Consider the following 19898-nt stretch of genomic DNA (forward strand, 5'->3'; position numbering starts at 1 on the left):
AACTACAGTATATGACTGAAGAAGAGACTGTGACGTTTGAGTGAGTAGCAATCTCTGTAATTTCTGTTGGTTTCTGGTAAATAAAAAGGTGGTTTGAACGTGTGCAGACAATTCTAAATTCTAATTTTACAGTGGAATAAATAAGTACCTGAAGCAATAAAAACATTCCCCAATTGCAAAGCCTCCAGCCTGGATGGATTCAGGATTGAAGTTTATAAATTCCATTGTAAATCCATAGCTCCTTTGTTACTATGTTTATTCAAGAATTCAACAAAGAACAGCATACTCCCAAAATCACTGTACAAAGCGAAAAAACAAATATCCATTTTTTTACTCAAAATGGTATGGAGGAGGCAGTCACCACTTAATTTGTCCGTGAAGTTTGTTGAACTTTGATTTGAAAACAGTAGCAAAACTATAGCCTGCTACATTAGGTAAATACAGTATATATTATCCCTTATCAACCCTGATTAGACAGGATTTGTCCCTGATGAGTTTTTGTTCTTTAATGTGTGACAGCTGCTCCACACATATTATAAATGCTGATCATGATAAAAACTCCAGGGCTGCTGTCATATCATAAGATACTATAAAAGATGTCGATCAAGTTAAATGGAAATAACATTTTGTAACATTTGTTTGGTATTCAAATGTTTCAGTTCTGGAGACTAATTTTTAAAGTGGGCTGAAATGTTATATGCAATGTTTCAGCCCTGAAATGGGCTGAAATGTTATATGCAGAAACCACAATTTTAACTAATTTGAAAACTTGGATCATATTTCATTGCACATGAGGCACAAGTCAAGTTTCTCCTTTATCACCCTGTTTGACATTTCCCTAAAGCCTCTGGCAATCAGTATAAGAGAGCAGTATTAAAGGTATTAAAGTTTCTAACACAGACCACTATGGTGGCAATGTGCTCCTCTGTCTTTCTGATTTTGTATCTTCCCATCTGTTGAACTTTATTTATTTGGTATGTTATCAGGGTACACTATTAATTGTGAAAAAGGGTACATTCATGCCTCAGTCAGCAAGTATATTCCACCACTTTGCAGAAGCTTCCAGTCAGAGTTGTACAAGATCACTTCACAACTCCACAAACAAGACCCCTAAGTTAATATTTAAACTTAACTAATTCATAACAGTTTTTAAAGTTGAAACAAAATGTTGACAGTTGGAGGCTCTGCCACTGCCTATGAGTGAGCGCATAATTGCTATAAAGATGGTTTCCGTTCCTAGATTCTTCTATTAATTTCAGAATTTTCCTGCATGTTTTACATCTTTGAACTAAGAACTAAGATGAAATTATTGTACCAATATTTATTATTTATAAAATTATTTGTACCAGTACCGGTTACATATGGCAATAAAGTTCAAGTTCAAGTTCAAGTTATGATATTCACCTGAAACTATAAGATGCCTCATACTTCTAAAGCTCATTTGCAAAACCCAAAGAATGCCAAAGGGCTAGATCGTTCTATCTTTTGTCGCTATTATTGGGCTGCAAATGCAAATTTTATTATGAATAGAAGTATGCCTGTATGGTTAGGCATGGAAGCTCAAATCACTACTAAAACCTCTCTCACTGCTCTTCTTTTTTTGTAAAATTGTATCTCTGCATAAGATGGCAAACAAAAGTATTACTCTAAGGAACACTCTGAGAACACTAAATCAGGTTAAATAAGTGTAAAAATTACCCTAAAGGTCAGGTTCTGCTCCAGTTTGTGCCAATCACGCCTTTACTCAACAACATTTATAGAATTGAAGGATAAAGAACTGATTACGATTAAAGATTTGTATACAATATAAGTCAACAATTAGCATTATTTATAATAAATAATAAACTTTATTTTATGTAGCGCCTTTAAAGGCGGCTTCTCAAAGCGCTTTACAGAATTTCAACAACAATAAATAAAAAGAATACATAAGATAAAACAATTACAATATACAGAGGAGACTGAGGATGGTGGTACTACGAAAAGCAGAGGGGTGAAGAATGGAACAGTTAAGTAAAGGCTTTTCTAAAGAAGAAGGTTTTGAGTCTGGATTTTAATGAGTTTAGAGAAGGTGACTCTCTGATATCCTTGGGCAGAGAGTTCCAGAGCTTGAGGGCATAACAGGAGAAGGCCCATACAATGTAGACAGGGTGGGGGGACAGTAAGGAGACCAGAATTTGAAGAGCGAAGGTTGCGAGGTGGGGAGTAGGGCGATAATAGTTCAGACAGGTATTGAGGTGCCAAGCCATGCAGAGCCTTATAGGTGAGCATGAGGATTTTAAAGTCAACACGGAATTTTACAGGAAGCCAGTGCAAGGACTCCAGTTTAGTCAGTTAAAAGAGAAATTTGGCCTTGCACAAAGAACTTTTTATTATTTACAGGTCAGACACTTTGTTGATCAAAATGTGCCCCCATATGAAAATCTCATCAGATCTTGAACAACAACTTGCCAGCACCACATCACACAATACAGTACATGGTCTTATTTCATCTCAATTAGTCCAAAGCCAAGCTGAACAAGATATCCTTCACTCTCCCCATTATGTAACAAGCATACTCACACACTTCTTCAGTCTGTGTCCCAAGTTACATAAATTATTGGTAGAAATATTCCAGTGGTACACAAAAGTGTTTGGGAAGAACGTTCTTATCTCAACAAGAAAATTCTAAAAAGCCATAAGGCTATGCTATTTGTTCATGTCTGACTGTTTGCTTTAATGTTTGTATGTGTTTTAGTTTTTATCTGTCTTGTTAAAAATTTCAAAACTTCTTAAATAATATACTTAAAAAGTACTTCAAGAAGGCCATACAAATCGTAAATATCTTTATAGTTTTCAGTTCTCCATATCGTTTCTGTGAGAGGAAGGCATCGGAATTATGGTTTGTCATGCAAGATTGCTGATATTTAGTTGCTAAAATGAAGGTGGCTGAAGTAACGCAGGCTTTGATACAGAAGTAGTAGACCATTCCTCAAGAAGCAGGTCTAGACAGATCAAGAGTATATACAGTAGTACCAAGAGTCTGCAGTACCAGAAGAGGCTATACAGTACATTGTATTAATGGTAGTTAAATGACATTCTTCAAAATTTATTTTTTGTACAATATTGTTATTCATTTTTATATTATTCCATATTGAAATATTCCTAAACTGAAGTTTTCTCCTTTAATTATTTTGTGTAGGGTTTAAGATATTAACCTTTTTAACCCTATGTTTCAGACACCACTCATGCCTTTGCGCCTGTGGAGTTGCAATATACATGTACTGTATAATGTCTTTAATTTCCCTCACATTGGCAGACCTCTTTAGTTCATCAGTCACCACAAGAAGTCTTGTCTCTTCTCTATTTCACTATTTCATTTGTTTATAATTCGCTCCTTCTCAGTTACCTATATATGGAATAGAGAACTATCACACAGATAAACTGAATGGTAGTCCTGATTAAGAAGCAGAATAGGATATTAATCTAATCCATTTTAGCTTTTCATAGAATTTTCATAAAACCATACCAGCACCTCCAAAACATCTGTCACAGAGATTAATCACCTGCCTAGTAATATTTCAGCAAAGAGCACTTATATATCAGTCATATATTTCCAAAAGTGCTCTGTGGTGTGACAGTGCTACTGATCCTCCAACTGTTCCTTTTTAATGACAGCTTCCTAATTATTATTGACTTTTCAGGCATGATAACTTTAATAGAGTTGAACTGTGGAGAAAAATCCATCTTACAAGGTTGGATGGAGACTGAGATTTCCATAGATTGCACTTGGATATTATTCATTTGTAGATTTTGTTCTTATAGAACAAAACCTACAAAGTATACCTACAGTATGAAAGTATTGTATACAGTACCTACAATATGTTACATTCCACTAGTGCAAAAACTGCGATATCATGCTCGGACGCTTTTATTAACAATCATTTTAATTAACCTCTTTTCCCACTTTGAGTGATTGCACTGAAAAGGGATCTTTGACTTTTATTATGAGCTAATTTTACTTTATTTTAAAAATAAAAAGCTTTGTTAAAAAATAAGCACATGTTTTCATAGGTCACCATTCACAAGTGTAGGTTTGAGCATTTGAATCATCCACTCCAAAGCCTGGATTTTGCCCCGAGTGAATATTATTTGTTCCAGCATATGAAATATGTGCTGCGTGGTACTTGATTTTAAGATACTGACTCATTAAAGGTCACCAATGATTTTTTGAAGGAGTAATCTTAAGATTTCTATTATCAGAAATCTGTTGTCAGAATTGAGAAGACAGGACAGATGTGCTATGTGCATTTAGATGAAGGATGATTGCACTGAGAAATTAAAGAAAAAGATTGCTCTTGTGCTCATGAGTTGCATTTTTAATTAGACTAATAAATGGGAATATAAAAGAAGGAAGCCATGACTAAAAATATGCCTTCTGAAAGCCCATGTGGGGTTTAAAACAAAGCATATGAGTGATCCTGCAAAATGTAGCAAAGGGTGTTGTGGTCAGACAGGACAAAAGTGGAACATTGTGTTCTAAACGCAAGGCATTTACATCTGATGAAAACCCAACATAGTGCATCACTTAGCATCATCCCTCATCAGCAAGAACTGCAAAGTTTGTCAGGACTGATGGGAACATACATAGAGCAAATGACTGACAATCTTAGAGGACAACCAGCTTTGGACCCAAAACTTCGACAAACATTTTGTTTTCAACAGGACAATGATCTGAAACACCAGGCCAAAACAACCCAGAATGGCCTGAGAATAAAAAAGTGAATGCCCTGGCTGGTCCACTCAAACTCCTGACTTGAATCCTATTGTGAGTCTCTGAATAGACATGAAAACTGAAGTCCATAAGTGATCTCTAAGCAACTTTAAGGGAACTTGAGCAAATCTGCCAAGAAGGAAAACATTACACTAAACTTGTATGCAAAGTGTTGGAAACTTAACCAAAAAGACTTGCAGTTGCAATTGCTGCCTGAAGTGCTTCTACCAAAATGCCTGAATACATATTCAACAAATGTATTTTGTTTTCTCTTAAGTTTCTGCTGGTATGTACTGTAATTTATTTTATTCTTAAAATTCTTATTCTTTCACCATTCACATTTTAAAAAATGCGTATCTATGATTTTGTCATTTCAGAAAATGGGATACCATAGGTAGGATCAGAATACTTATTTAAGACCCTATATCACTCTTGGACTTCTTTGACTGTTTTCAAATTTTGGACTTCATTAAGCTACAGGGCAAAAATATTAAAATTACAAAAATTACATAAAATAGTTTTTGTTTTCACTGAGGATGGGGTTTTCAGTCGTGTTTTAACTATATCACTTTAACTATATCAAGTGATATCATATCACTTAAAATCCTAACTGTTTTAGATCTTTTGGTCTCCAGTTTCACACTATGGTTTTTACTAGTTTCTGAATACACACATTTTTCAAGACAAACAATTATTCTTTGTTTTGAATAATTAATTTTTCTGTTGAAAACATTAGACTTACAGTTCAAATAAGTACTGTAGATTAGTTGAAACTGAATCTTGAAATGCCATATAGTGCTTCCTATTGTATGCAGATTTCAGATGTTTATACTATATATAGCATCAGGAGGAAAAAGTACAAAGTAAAACTCCACTCATCAAAATTAACAAAGCACTGAACAACACCAATCCACCAGAGACAACAAACAAGGCATGCACTGATAGCATGCAGATAAAGGTTGCATTTTTGACACTGAATAATACACACGTGTTGTCATATAAAGGAGCCATCCAGGATGGTGCAGAAAAGCTAGGTATTTGAGGAAGATTAAGAGGCAGACTTGGAACTTTTGGTAGAGGCACATTTGGAAGATTGTTGGTAATTGTCCTGCATAGAAAAATAAATAGCATAGCAACATAAATCTGAATGAGGAACCATGTGTAATAATTAAAAATCTATACAAATGTACAGTGCCTTGCGAAAGTATTCGGCCCCCTTGAACTTTTCAACCTTTTGCCACATTTCAGGCTTCAAACATAAAGATATAAATTTTTTATTTTATGTGAAGAATCACCAACAAGTGGGACACAATTGTGAAGTGGAACGAAATCTATTGGATTTTTTAAACTTTTTTAACTAATAAAAAAATGAAAAGTGGGGCGTGCAAAATTATTCGGCCCCCTTGCATTAATACTTTGTAGAGCCACCTTTTGCTGCGATTACAGCTGCAAGTAGCTTGGGGTATGTCTCTATCAGTTTTGCACATCGAGAGACTGAAATTCTTGCCCATTCTTCCTTGCAAAACAGCTCGAGCTCAGTGAGGTTGGATGGAGAGCGTTTGTGAACAGCAGTTTTCAGCTCTTTCCACAGATTCTCGATTGGATTCAGGTCTGGACTTTGACTTGGCCATTCAAACACCTGGATACGTTTATTTGTGAACCATTCCTTTGTAGATTTTGCTGTATGTTTGGGATCATTGTCTTGTTGCAAGATAAATCTCCGTCCCAGTTTCAGGTCTTTTGCAGACTCCAACAGGTTTTCATCCAGAATGGTCCTGTATTTGGCTGCATCCATCTTCCCCTCAATTTTAACCATCTTCCCTGTCCCTGCTGAAGAAAAGCAGGCCCAAACCATGATGCTGCCACCACCATGTTTGACAGTGGGGATGGTGTGTTGAGGGTGATGAGCTGTGTTGCTTTTACGCCAAACATATCGTTTTGCATTGTGGCCAAAAAGTTCGATTTTGGTTGCATCTGACCAGAGCACCTTCTTCCACATGTTTGGGGTGTCTCCCAGGTGGCTTGTGGCAAACTTTAGACGACACTTTTTATGGATATCTTTGAGAAATGGCTTTCTTCTTGCCACTCTTCCATAAAGGCCAGATTTGTGCAGTGTAAGACTGATTGTTGTCCTATGGACAGACTCTCCCACCTCAGCTGTAGTTCTCTGCAGTTCATCCAGAGTGATCATGGGCCTCTTGGCTGCATCTCTGATCAGTCTTCTCCTTGTCTGAGCTGAAAGTTTAGAGGGACGGCCAGGTCTTGGTAGATTTGCAGTGGTCTGATACTCCTTCCATTTCAAGATGATCGCTTGCACAGTGCTCCTTGGGATGTTTGAAGCTTGGGAAATCTTTTTGTATCCAAATCCGGCTTTAAACTTCTCCACAACAGTATTACGGACCTGCCTGGTGTGTTCCTTGGTCTTCATGATGCTCTCTGCGCTTTCAACAGAACCTTGAGACTATCACAGAGCAGGTGCATTTATACAGAGACTTGATTACACACAGGTGGATTCTATTTATCACCATCAGTCATTTAGGACAACATCGGATCATTCAGAGATCCTCGCTGAACTTCTGGAGTGAGTTTGCTGCACTGAAAGTAAAGGGGCCGAATAATTTTGCACGCCCCACTTTTCATTTTTTTATTAGTTAAAAAAGTTTCAAAAATCCAATAGATTTCGTTCCACTTCACAATTGTGTCCCACTTGTTGGTGATTCTTCACATAAAATAAAAAAATTATATCTTTATGTTTGAAGCCTGAAATGTGGCAAAAGGTTGAAAAGTTCAAGGGGGCCGAATACTTTCGCAAGGCACTGTATTTATCTAAATTTAAGTTGCAATGAAATAAGAAAATATTAAAACTATTTAGATATATTTTATGTACATGTAGGTAATAAATCTGTAGAATTGTCCAAAAACGGTTAGTTTTACCCACAATCTTAAAGCACAACTGTAAAAAAAAGCACAACAAAAATCAGTTTTTTTACTTAATATTAAAGAAATCTGTGAATATTGTCATTTTTAGAACTGATATAGAGAGATTTTAAATTCTTAAATTCTATTTTTTTTTTCATTTCAATAGAAGCACCTTATGCCTTTATAAGACTGAAAAATAAAATAACATAACATTGTCAAATTGCACAGGAGCATTATCTCCTGTGAATATTGGCATTACAATGTAACACATCAAAAGGTTTAACAGAAAACAACACACAAAAATGCTTAATTGTTTCACCTCTTCAGGAAATTATTGTTCTTGCTTTCCTAAAGAATGGTATGGGCACTAATGAATATGGAAAGAACAGTTGAACAGTACTGTGGTAGAATTAAGGAGAGCTGCAAAGCATACAATTTTAGAGTTAAATGTTTATAAATGGCTTACTTGACTGGCTGCCATGTTTCCTGTTCAAATCCTCTGTGAATAGATTGTGCGATAGAAGACTCCATGAGATCAATGTAGCGGATAACCAGAGGAATGAAAATGTCCTGCAAATGCTTATGAAATGTTCCGTTACACAGGTAAGCTGCCAAAGGAAAAAAAAGGAATAAAAACATTAAACTCAATTGGAATGCATAGCAGCTGGATGGGGGTTAATTCTATTCACTTAAGACATGCGGCAATAGAATAAGAGTAACAGCAAGATCTAATTTTAGCACCAACAATACTGTTACCCTTTAATACAACTGGGGGGACTATAGTAAGAAGTATAAAGAACCATTCTCAAAGCTATAAGAGCAGTGTCTACAGTTGGAACTTAAAGGGGAACTGCAGTTCCAATTTCTTAGATCGGTTATTAAATCTTGGTAACAAAATAATGTAATAGAAAAAAAAATACAAATTTCGAATTAAGCACAAAATCGTTAACTTTGTGAAAGAACTATAAGTTGCCATGGTGTCGCAAACTTCGACATCATGCACCAGGCATTCGAGTTCCCACGATTTGCGACATGATTCAGCCCTTCTTGCCCACTAGTTCTTCTAGTCACTGGTCTCTGTAATAACTAATGTAATTTGATGTATGAGCGAATAAATACAAGTTGTTCAGTGGACATTTCACCACAGAAATGTTCTTAAGTGTTCTGCAAGCAGTTAATAAGTAAGTGGTATTTTTCAGCACAACCGTGTTGAAATCAAAAACAATATTTCTATTGGATTTAATGAGATCTATTCACAAGCTTGCTTTTTTACAATGTCACAGAGCTGCACACGGAAGTTTTGTTGCCTCATTCTGAATTGCATAACATGGCGCTGCGCATACCTGGAAATGTAGTCTATTTTGTGGTGTAAATTGGAGGTTTTACAAGTTACTGTGTGCATTTTACTTTTTATTGTTGTTTGAAATACACCCATCAATACTGATTCTTTCTAACCCCAAGATATGACAATAGCATTGCAGTTCCTCTTTAAACCCACAAGCACCCTTAACTAAATTGACAAATGGAATGCATTGAGCAAGGCAGATCATATAATTTCTTACAGAGTGTGACATTATTTTACATATCATGCCAAAGTGGCAGCTCTAAAGAGTCAAAGTAATAAAGCATCAATTACTTTTTGGAGTTATTAATTGTCTTTGGGACTGCACAAATTATACATTCAACTTGATTTAACATTCAATATAATGCATAAAACGGAATCTTCTAAAAATGAAACAGTATTGCAGTAGTTGTGTCACATGCCAGGACTTTTAGGACACAGTTGCTGGGATTGGTTGGGCTATGTGAGTAGTGATGTGTGCTTCCTTATGAAAATAAAGGTTTGATCTCAGGTGGTGGTAGCTATAGCATCCAGCTCTCATCAGAAGGCATCCCCCATCTCATCTTCCACCACCCCTCCTGGGAGGTAGGTATAAGGAGCTGTCCCTTCACAGTCTTGTTGTTAGAGAACGAGAGCTGTGAGTGTGACTTTCATCACCATTCATTTGTTTTTAAGTGATTTTTTGGTGTAAGGTTTTGTTACTTTCCCTCTGATTAACCATAGTATTTTGAGCACAACTACCCTTAATTGCCTAAATATTGCCTCAGGACTCTCTAAAGTGTCATATTTCATCACAATGCATTCCAAAATTTAAAATGTAATTTATGCTTTACTTTCTTATGTCAAAGAATACCTAGCTAATACCTGCATTACACACGGATGAGAGAACCTTACATGCCTATTGTATGTAATCATTAAGATACTAACTTGTTTTCTATAATATACAGAATGGTATCTAAAATGATAAACTACTGACAACAGTAGACAATGTGCCTTTGAGGAAGACAAAATAAAGAGGACTCTTGATAACAGACCTTGTAATTTCCTTCTTAAGAGTCCATGCAGTTCACATTCAATGCAAAGCCAAGAATGAAGTGAATTAGAGTATGTTTATTCAGAAGGACACTCCACAAATGCTAATCCTGCCTTTATGTAACTCTGAAAATTCAAATTTTATGTAAATATTGAAAAGATTATAAAAAGCTAGAAGAGCAATGCATCACTCCATGTTTATATCTCATGAACAGGTGTCTGTTTTGTTCTGTAAAATTTCAGAAGTTCCTGAAATTCAGCAGTTCATTCGATTAATTCATATTTAAAGCCTTAATATACACCTGAAATGAGCTCAATGGGGCCATAATTAAAAACAGAATGTTTTTTATCTCCAAAACTAAAATACAACAATGTTAATGGTTTGAAAATGCCACATTTATCAACTCTGTGCACCTAAAAGCTTTAATACAGATAATTGTTGATATAAATGACAACAAGAATTTAAAGAAAAAAGACAAAAATTGGGATCTTTCCCATAATGGAGCACTGTGAACTTTTTGAATATTTCATATGAGGTGCAGCAATAACAACATAAAACACATAAAATATTATTTTACACATGATTTGTAGACATACATCACGGCACTTCTAGTCTGGAATGAGTTCCTTTAAAAAAATAATTTAAAACCAATACAGAATAGCAAATAACCTTTAGAATCAAATCTACAAAGTTAAGAGACAATTATTTTAGTAAAACAATGCTCTCAGCGTGAAAATTAAAATGCCTACTTGATAAATGTAGAGGTACCATAATAATTGTTAGCAGAAGATTTAATTTTACAAATAGATAAAAGGTACAAATACGTGAGTTTTCAGTGACTATATAACTGATAATTCGTGATAATTAGAAGATACTTGATGTGAAAAACAATAAAGGTTTAAAATAGAAGGAATATGATATGAATGAGAAAGACACCATTATAAGCAACAGAAAGAAAAACACTGGATATGGAAAACTTTTGGAGAAGTTCATAATTCAGAAATTAATTATCAGAGGAGCAATGAAGAAACATGAAGCATGTAGCACACCTATGGCAAGAAACCCTAAAAAAAGAGATGTGTCTCATAATGGATTATCAAAAGTACACAAAAATCATACGTAACAGCAAAAATAAAACCAGATGTGAAAGAGAAATTGAGAAACCAGGACACCAATCTCAGAAGACATTCATGACTGTAGATCTACAGTGCCTAGAATAAAATTGAACCTCAAAGGTAAAAATGGAAATGTCATAGTTTTACTATGATAGTCATTTTTTAATGAAAAAAAGTTTTATGTAAGGATCCAATAGGGTTTATAGTAAATAATTCCATAGCTCTAAAACCAAAAAATGATATATGAATGAAACAAACAATGAATAATTAATGTACAGTGTACAGATGCAGCCATTCAAAATGCGCGGGCGATACCGCATTATTTTCCGGTACGCTGTACGCAGTCTACCGCAAGTTACCGGTAAATACCGCTAGCAAAATAATAGTATCCGGAATTTCCGCAAGGTGGAGCTAATAAAGCTCAACCTCTCATGTTTGAGCTGTCGCCATCAAAGTCTTTAACGAAGATATTACTAATAGTATTAATAATGAATGACCTTGGACAAGCTGTAAGTGTAAACTCAAAGTATTGCCCTGGTCCACATTCTCAGTCTTTGTAAAAGTAACACCACAGCATTTCGCAATCACGCATGTTTTTCCAATCATGCAAAGTACAGTAATTTTTGAGAATCGATTCACCATGCCTTTCACATGCTCATAAAAGAGATTGATTTAGGAACATAAACATATTACAGTATGCAAACTGTACTGTATACAGTATGTATATGTATATTTAATGTCTTAACTGTGCCCGTTTAAGTATTGAATATTCATATGGAATTTTACCACTGAAGGGAAATCTCAGTAGCTGAGCATAAAAAGAATAGGAACATACTGCAACGCGTGTGAAGGCAATAAACGATATTAATTTTGGAACATAAACATACAGTATATGGCTGGTCTCGGTACTTTAAAGAAAACATACATGAAACATGGTTTCATTATGACCAGAATCGGTCTTGAGATATTTTTAACTTGATTTACAGTATTTGAGAGGTATGTCTTAACACCGATACTACGTAAATACTGCTTACGGTTTATATTATGCATTTCATACGGTCAAATTACTTTTGAGCAACTGATAAGAAGCGCGAAACGGTATGCCCAGGGCGTTCTAGTTTTCGTTTTGTTTTAATGCAGTGCAGTGGATTGATTAGAGATATCAAGTACATACAAGTCATTTTTTAAATGTTGTAGTTCGTCTTGTAAAAATGTTACGAGTGCATCATCTGTCAACAATTACACAGGTTCTGTTTCCATATTGCGGATTTTGGTTACGTAATATTATTTTCTAATTTCACGTTATGAATATATGATTTGGGCAAACAGAGCCGCAAAGAAGTACATTATGGGTTGTTGTTGTTTTTTTTGCAGTTTTATCTAGAACAAGCGATGCTTAAACCTTTGTCTGATTCTTGTGAAACTATCCACACGACAGTTACAGTACCTAGGAGTTGACTTCAGTGATGTCACTGATGGGATGTTTCTAAAAATCCATCCTCTGTAAAACGTCTTCTCTAGTTGTCCTGCATATGTATTCGCTAATGAAGCTGTGTGTTCTGAGCCTGGATCTCTACATTTCTGTATGAACCAGCTTAGAGGGCTAAAGACAGCTTGTTTTTAAATTGAGTGTAAGGTAATTTATGCTTCTAAAGTCATGGTCAGCATTTATTATTGTACTGTGCTGTAAACTTGTTCTGTGCCTAGTCACATTATTTTATAGCGTTATCAAATCTGGTGGCGCTGTGTGTTAGTTTCCTGACTCCCATGTCACATGGTCTGTGATTGAATCCCATGGAACTATGACTTTATTTTTTAACAAACATTTCTTTGAAAAAATGAAACGTTTCCCTTGGTCAGAGATTAAATAAAACCTCACTCGCACCAAACAAATTTATATTTCTAAATATCACAACATGATCGAATTTAAGTCTTTTTTAATAACAATGAATAGTCACCTATGCGTTACAAAATAAACATTTATATTGATTTGAATCGCGTTTTGATTTAAATCGTAAACGCGTGTTTAAATATATGTGTTTAAAGGCGATATACTGTATAAAAACGCTGATTCTTATGGAATGAGTTCCGCCGGGGATTCAAAAAAATTATTTTTTTTAATCGCGTATCTAAGGAAAATTGCAGTATAACTTTGTTCATGCACAAACAGTGGCATGTTACATTATAATTTGGGTGTCTCCTCTTGCCAGAAACCTCTAAATTGCATTTTGAGTGCGGTTTTTGACTTTTTCTAAATTGCAACCCATAAAGCTGATAAAGTTTAGACTAACTGTATTCTAAACTGTATTACAACAGCACATTGGACAATGCAACGTAAATTTCAAAAATGCACTTGGAATCTGTCCAAACCCTCCTACGAAAATTATTTAAACTGCGACACTTATCATTCATCTCTAAATAAACTTTATTTTATATAGCGTTTTAAGCGAATAGGTAATTAGATTGCTCATAAACCTAATCGCTTTTTCTACATAAACACAGCGTGATTGCTCTCTGAAAATTCTTTTCCTTTATATTTAGGCTCAGATTTCAACTATAGATTGTATTATTATAAACTTTCTTGGAAAAATGTATTTTATGTAAACCATGTTTGCTATTAATTCATTTAGGGCTAAAATACGTTCATTGTCTTCCAATCGAGTCGAGTTGACATTGGAAGCTTGCCACTCCTGGACTGTTACACCAATGCATTAGCATGTTAAAGCGATTTCATTGAGGAGCCTAGCTACCAGTTAACACTGTACTTCCTACTTTGAAAATACCTGTGAAACCAGTTTAATTCGTCACAGCCAGCACTCCTGCAGAGAGGGGGGTTGTACTCGTTAATGTCTGATGACATACAAGTGGAAAGATTACAGATTTTAATCGTCTTTTTTCTGAACCAGGGAAAATCTGATCATGTTTCTCTATAACAATAATTAAAAACTTTATTTTACATATCACCTTTAAAAGTGGCATCTCAAAACAATACAGTACATGTAAACCACAGATTACAAGGTAAATACCCAGACAAACGCAAACGCGTTTTTAATAAAATGCTTTCATTCATTCAACAGAGAGAGAGTGTAAAACCTAGGTATAACAGCTGTTCCTTTTTTCTGATCACTCGCTCTCTGAGATACATGTGAATCCAGGCTTTTTTTTATCAACGCTGTCTTTTCTGTATACCAAGTATTATGGAACCACTTCAGAAGGGTGTCAGCCAGTCAGATTCCAGGAATCGGTACTTTAAAGGAAAAATACACACCGGTATTCCGTTTCTCCCTAAACATTTTTAGTATTTAACTAACATGTGAAATAGCGTGTGAAAAAGTGGTAGTTTTAAGCTTTTCTGCTAATATAATATGGAATCGCGTATCTAAAGAATTTAATAACGATATGATTATATTCGTGTACTGCGACAGGGCTGTGTAGGGCTGTTTCGCCTCTCTCTTCATGCGACTGTACCAGGAAGAGGATTTCTTTCTATTCGAAACGTGTATTTTAAAAGTTTAAGAAGTAAAAACCTTACAGCGTACACAGATTTCTAAACTGATCAGGATCGTTATCTTTGTCTTATGCATAATAATGTTCACCGCTCTGTCCAGCAAATTAATAATAAACTTTATTTTATATAGCGTTTTAAACGAATAAGTAATTAGATTGCTCATAAACGTAATCACTTGCTTTTTATTTTTATTTAGGCTCAGATTTCAACTATAGATCCTATTATTAATAACCATAATAACAACCAACCAACAAAAACAACCATATAAACATAATACCAACCAAAAACATAGATAACAACCACAATACAAAATCAAATATATCAAACCATTATACTCTCGCAAATTCCTCCAATTATCATAATCCCGCCCCTTATGCAAAACCAAACCCTCCTCCCATCCCAGTTTATCCTCTTTATCACAAACAAAATCCACCTCAATTTTCAACATAAAGCATTATACAAAATCAATACCTCAACACTCCATACTCAACAACGATAATTCACAAACAGCCAGAACATGTAACTCCACATTCCCAAACAGACCTCATTTCCATAGCCCCGCCCCTTATTCAAAACCAACATCCCTCCCCTGTTCTCTCTCTCCCCTGGCGTTTGTAATCGTTTTTATTTTCAAATAAATTTAAGTCATGTATTTTAAAAATCTTAAGATTTTTATATTTATGTCTTTATTTAGTGGTTTCATTAGTGACAAAGGCTAAACTTTCTTGGAAAAATGTCTTTTATGTAAACCATGTTTGCTATTAATTCATTCAGGGCTAAAATATGTTCATTGCCTTCAAATGAAAGAAGGGTTCCTTTCGCCGTGGTCGGGTTGAAATTAGAAGCTTGCCACGCCTGGACTGTTACACCAACTTATTAGCATGTTAAAGCGATTTCATTGAGGAGCCTAGCCTTTCTTAACTAGCACTGTACTTACTGGGTTTTTGAGGGGGGGGGGAGGTGTCTTTCGCTGTGAAACCAGTTCAGAAAAAAGACGATTAAATTTAATAAACGATTAAGGGTATTTACCTTGTAATCTGTGGTTTACATCTACTGTATTGTTTTGAGATCCCACTTTTAAAGGTGATATGTAAAATAAAGTTTTTTATTATTGTTATAGAGAAACATGATCAGATTTTCCCTGGTTCAGAAAAAAGACGATTAAAATCTGTAATCTTTGCACTTGTACAGTATGTCATCGGAAAATACAATCAGTTTCTGCTTTGTGTAAGGATGGTGTCAAAAAGTAATCTAAGTGGTGAGAAAGCTGTGCTCCTCAAAGCGCTTTACAGGATAAAAACAATAACAACAATAGAGGCTGGGCAAATGCGAGTGAGGTTTTATTTAATCTCTGACCAAGGGAAACGTTTCATTTTTTCAAAGAAATGTTTGTTAAAAAATAAAGTCATAGTTACATGGGATTCGATCACAGACCGTGTGACATGGGAGTCAGGAACTTAACCCACAGCGCCACCGGCGCAGTCACATGCAGAGTGCTGAAAAAGCACTACAGAAACATTATCGACAGACAATGTACAGCGTGTACTATTCTTGTGTTGCGGTACATGAATATAATTATATCGTTATTAATTTCGTTAGATACGTGATTCCATATTATATTCCCTTTTAATCAAATTCTAAAAGTATGCTTGTTGACTCCGGTATCTCTTTAGTTAAAGACTTCGATGCTTAAAATGTTTAGGGAGAAATGGAATACTGGTGTGTATTTTTTCTTTTAAGTACCAAGACCAGCCATATACTGTATGTTTATGTTCCAAAATTAATATCGTTTATGGCCTTCACACGCGTTACAGTATGCTCCTATTCTTTTTATGCTCAGCTACTAAGATTTCCCTTCAGTGGTAAAATTCAATATCTACAACGGGCACAGCAAAGACGTTTACTGTAAGTCTTTCTACGACAGACCAACGGACCACGAGTGCCCCTGTCGGTCAACCAATCACGTACCGTGGTACCACGCGTCATCTTGCGTCACAATGCGCGACGCCACCTGCGGTATGTGTCTGTAACGCGCACTTTGAATGGCTGCATCTGTATGGGATGTGAAAAAGTAAGAAACCAGTAGTTTCATTAGCTCAGTTAAGAGAATAATTAGAATCAGGTGTTTAAATAATTATGTAGATCTTGGTGGCTGAGTTTGGATGGCCCCACCTGATTAGAAATGTAGTGACTTTAGAAGAATCTATGGCTACTTCATTTCTTAAATGTTAATTTACTTCACTGACACTGTTATCCAATGCAAGTCCAGAATCCAGAGAACTAACCAGTACTCCACACAATTGCAGCTATGATTGTGTAAAATTACACAATGTAAAATAACCAAAATAATATAAATATGGATGTTCAAATAAATCGAATAGCTGTTGATAAAGTATGTACAATATAAATTAAAGTTTGGAAAACAACATCTAAATTTAAGGCAGCAAGGTCTATTGCTTCATAAAGTTGTAAAGTTACAGATGAAACTAAGAAGATAGGCTTGAATTTCAAACCCATTTCCAAATCACAAAGTTATTGTTTTTACAACAGCTGAATGATATTATCCTTTCTTTTATTTTCATCACTTTTGTTGCTTGTTAGCTCATTTTGTAAAAATGTGAAGTTAATTTAGGATCTGATTTTTTGTCGTGGATTTATTGAGAAAGACAAATGAAAATATGCTGGAAGACATTAGTGTTGAGATACTCCCTGTGGGATTTTCACCTTTTCATTTCCTAATGAGTTTGTTCTGATAATGAGCGGTGACTTTAGCAGTCACTCTGGGCTCTATTATGACTAATTTAACTCCACTTCACTCTCCCTGTTAATTATTAACACTAGCCTTTTTATCCTCCTGAGGTGGTATCTTGTTTTTACAACTTTTTAATGTCCTTAATATATATGTGCATACATATATACTGTGCATTTATACAGTAAATTAGAAACAAAAAAATCTAGAAACACATTTAATTACAATCTCTAGTTTGTGGTAAGCCACACTCACCATTACTAGGAGTATTCACAAATAACTTGTAAACACAGGCTTTAAATATCTCTGTTAATTAAAGAATACAGTAACTGTAGAGCATGACTCACCAATGGTGTGATCACTGCTGCTGGCTGTAGAACTTAGCTTTACATGTAACAGCTAAGCTTTGCCCAATATATTTTTTAATTACAGTATTATAAACTAATCCTGATATGAGCTCTTTGAATTCTAATTCCAATGAATATACAGTACTACATGAATACAAAAAAAAGACCTCAGTCAGACATATAATTTCAAACATTACTAGTTTTTGCAGAACATTATGCATGCAAACTTTCATACATTTAATTGATATTACATATTTGTGGTGCACATAAGTGAAAGTAAATACAGTATGTTAATATTTTCAATCTGTTATATTCGTCTTCACATCAATAGAATGACTGCAGTTCACTTTTAGGTATATCTCACATCTTCAAAGATGTTCTATCACTGATTATTCTGATTGACACATATTTTCAAGATAAGGAGTGAAACCCTGTTTGATCCCCAGAACTCTCTAGCATATTTATATTCTTAAGAAAATCCCTTCTGTTTAAGTGTTGTGCTTTTCAACAAAGGGTACTCTGTTAAAGACCTATCGTATTTCAGGATCATTTCTTGCCATGGCCTACAAAGGCGCTCTAAAAAATTAAGTCACAATTAAGTCCTTGAACTAAAACAAACTTCTAGCACCTGAACAATCTGGTATTCTGCCAACATACGGCACAATAAAACTGCACTTATAGGCCTGGATGACATTTCTGGTTTCTTTTAAGCTGTTCACATGTAATTAAACGCATTTGAAATAGCAAAGCAGATTTTTTTTTCAAAATATAGCGGTGACTCAGCTACGCTACTTGGAAATAAAGACATAAATACACTCTGCATGCTACTGCAGGGTGATACAATGTATACAATCAAAATTACTACACAAATAGGCCCATTATAAATAATCAAAGGAATCAATAAGAGACCATATTAAGGTAGCATATTTCTGTTACTTAAAAGCATAAGAAAGGTTACAAAATGAGAGGTGGCCATTTGGTCCAGGTAGCCTATTATACAGTAGTTAGTAGCTACTGTAGTTGATCTAAGGATTTCATCCAGTCACTTCTTGAAAGAAGCCAGGGTAGTACAGTAGCTTCTACAAAAAAAGCCTTTCAAACTAAACATCTAATTTATATACATCAGATGTATTAATTGCTACAAGTTGTACTGATTGTTAATTCATTTGATAAACTGATAAATTAAAGAAAGCAATGTTCTTCCAAACAATGATTTAAAATCCATTGTTATCTCAATACAACAAAGAGAAACATTTCAAGCTACTAAATTCTGGTGTCCTACTTCACTGTCAAATTCTGTATATTGTATATAACATTAAAATCAATGTGACAATTACTTGTCAGGCAAAAAAAAAACTTTTCAAGCAGGACAAAAGCTCACTTGATCTTGATCATCCAAATCAATATGGAGCTTGAAAATGGGCTTCCAATTTTTCTGGTTGCTTTTTAAATTTTAAACAGGAAGTTTCAACAGGGGAAAACAGGCTTTAAAAATGTACAATATGCAGCACACTTTTTAAAAAACTGAATCCCTATCTGTGTTGATAATCTGAATGATTATTTTCTCTAAAAGTGTATTTAAAGTACTTAAATCTACACAAATTTGTTGGCCTCAAATGCTAAAAACCACATTTACACATATATAGTAACACAATTTTGTGTTTATGGAGAGGTGAAAAGACCCTGTTTCCATCCATCCATATTCTAATCCACTAATCCAGTACAGGGTCATGGGGGAAGCTGGAGCGTATCCCTATCAAGCAACAGGCATAAAGCCAGATCTGCCTCAGAGGGGATGCTAGTCCATCAACAGACACAGGAATGCACACACTCACACTAAGGATAATTTTTACAGAAGCCAATTCACCTACCAGCATGTCTTTGGACTGTGGGAGGAAACAGGAGCACCCAGAGGGAGCCCATGCAAACACAGAGAGAACATACGAACTCCACGCAGATAGCACCCAGGAATTGAACCCAGGCCATAGTGCTGCAAGGCAGTAATGTTATAAAGCTAAAGCTATGGAAAAAAAAATATTGATCATCTGTATAATACAGTTTTCACATTAAAAGCAACAATATCTACCAATTCATTTGTGAACTGAAAAATGTGATTATGTAATTAACGCATCATC

General features: G+C 35.0%; 1 protein-coding gene across 13 annotated transcripts in view; it reads right to left on the minus strand.

Moving 5' to 3' along the window:
* Window positions 1–19898, minus strand: part of cadps2 (Ca++-dependent secretion activator 2) — a 295984-nt gene that overhangs the window by 37763 nt on the left and 238323 nt on the right. For 9 of the 13 annotated variants that reach the window (XM_088645120.1, XM_088645117.1, XM_088645119.1 and 6 more), the window contains 2 exons: window positions 8136–8277; window positions 5739–5858 (listed from right to left, as the gene is read on the minus strand). In XM_088645120.1, the coding sequence (XP_088501246.1) occupies window positions 5739–5858; window positions 8136–8277 (262 nt within the window). The remainder of the gene's footprint in view (window positions 1–5738; window positions 5859–8135; window positions 8278–19898) is intronic. The other 4 variants (XM_088645126.1, XM_088645128.1, XM_088645129.1 and 1 more) reach the window with 1 other exon arrangement.

Source organism: Lepisosteus platostomus, chromosome 9 (genome assembly GCF_059453375.1).
Source record: "Lepisosteus platostomus isolate fLepPlt1 chromosome 9, fLepPlt1.hap1, whole genome shotgun sequence".
In the NCBI taxonomy this organism is placed as follows: Eukaryota; Metazoa; Chordata; class Actinopteri; order Semionotiformes; family Lepisosteidae; genus Lepisosteus; species Lepisosteus platostomus.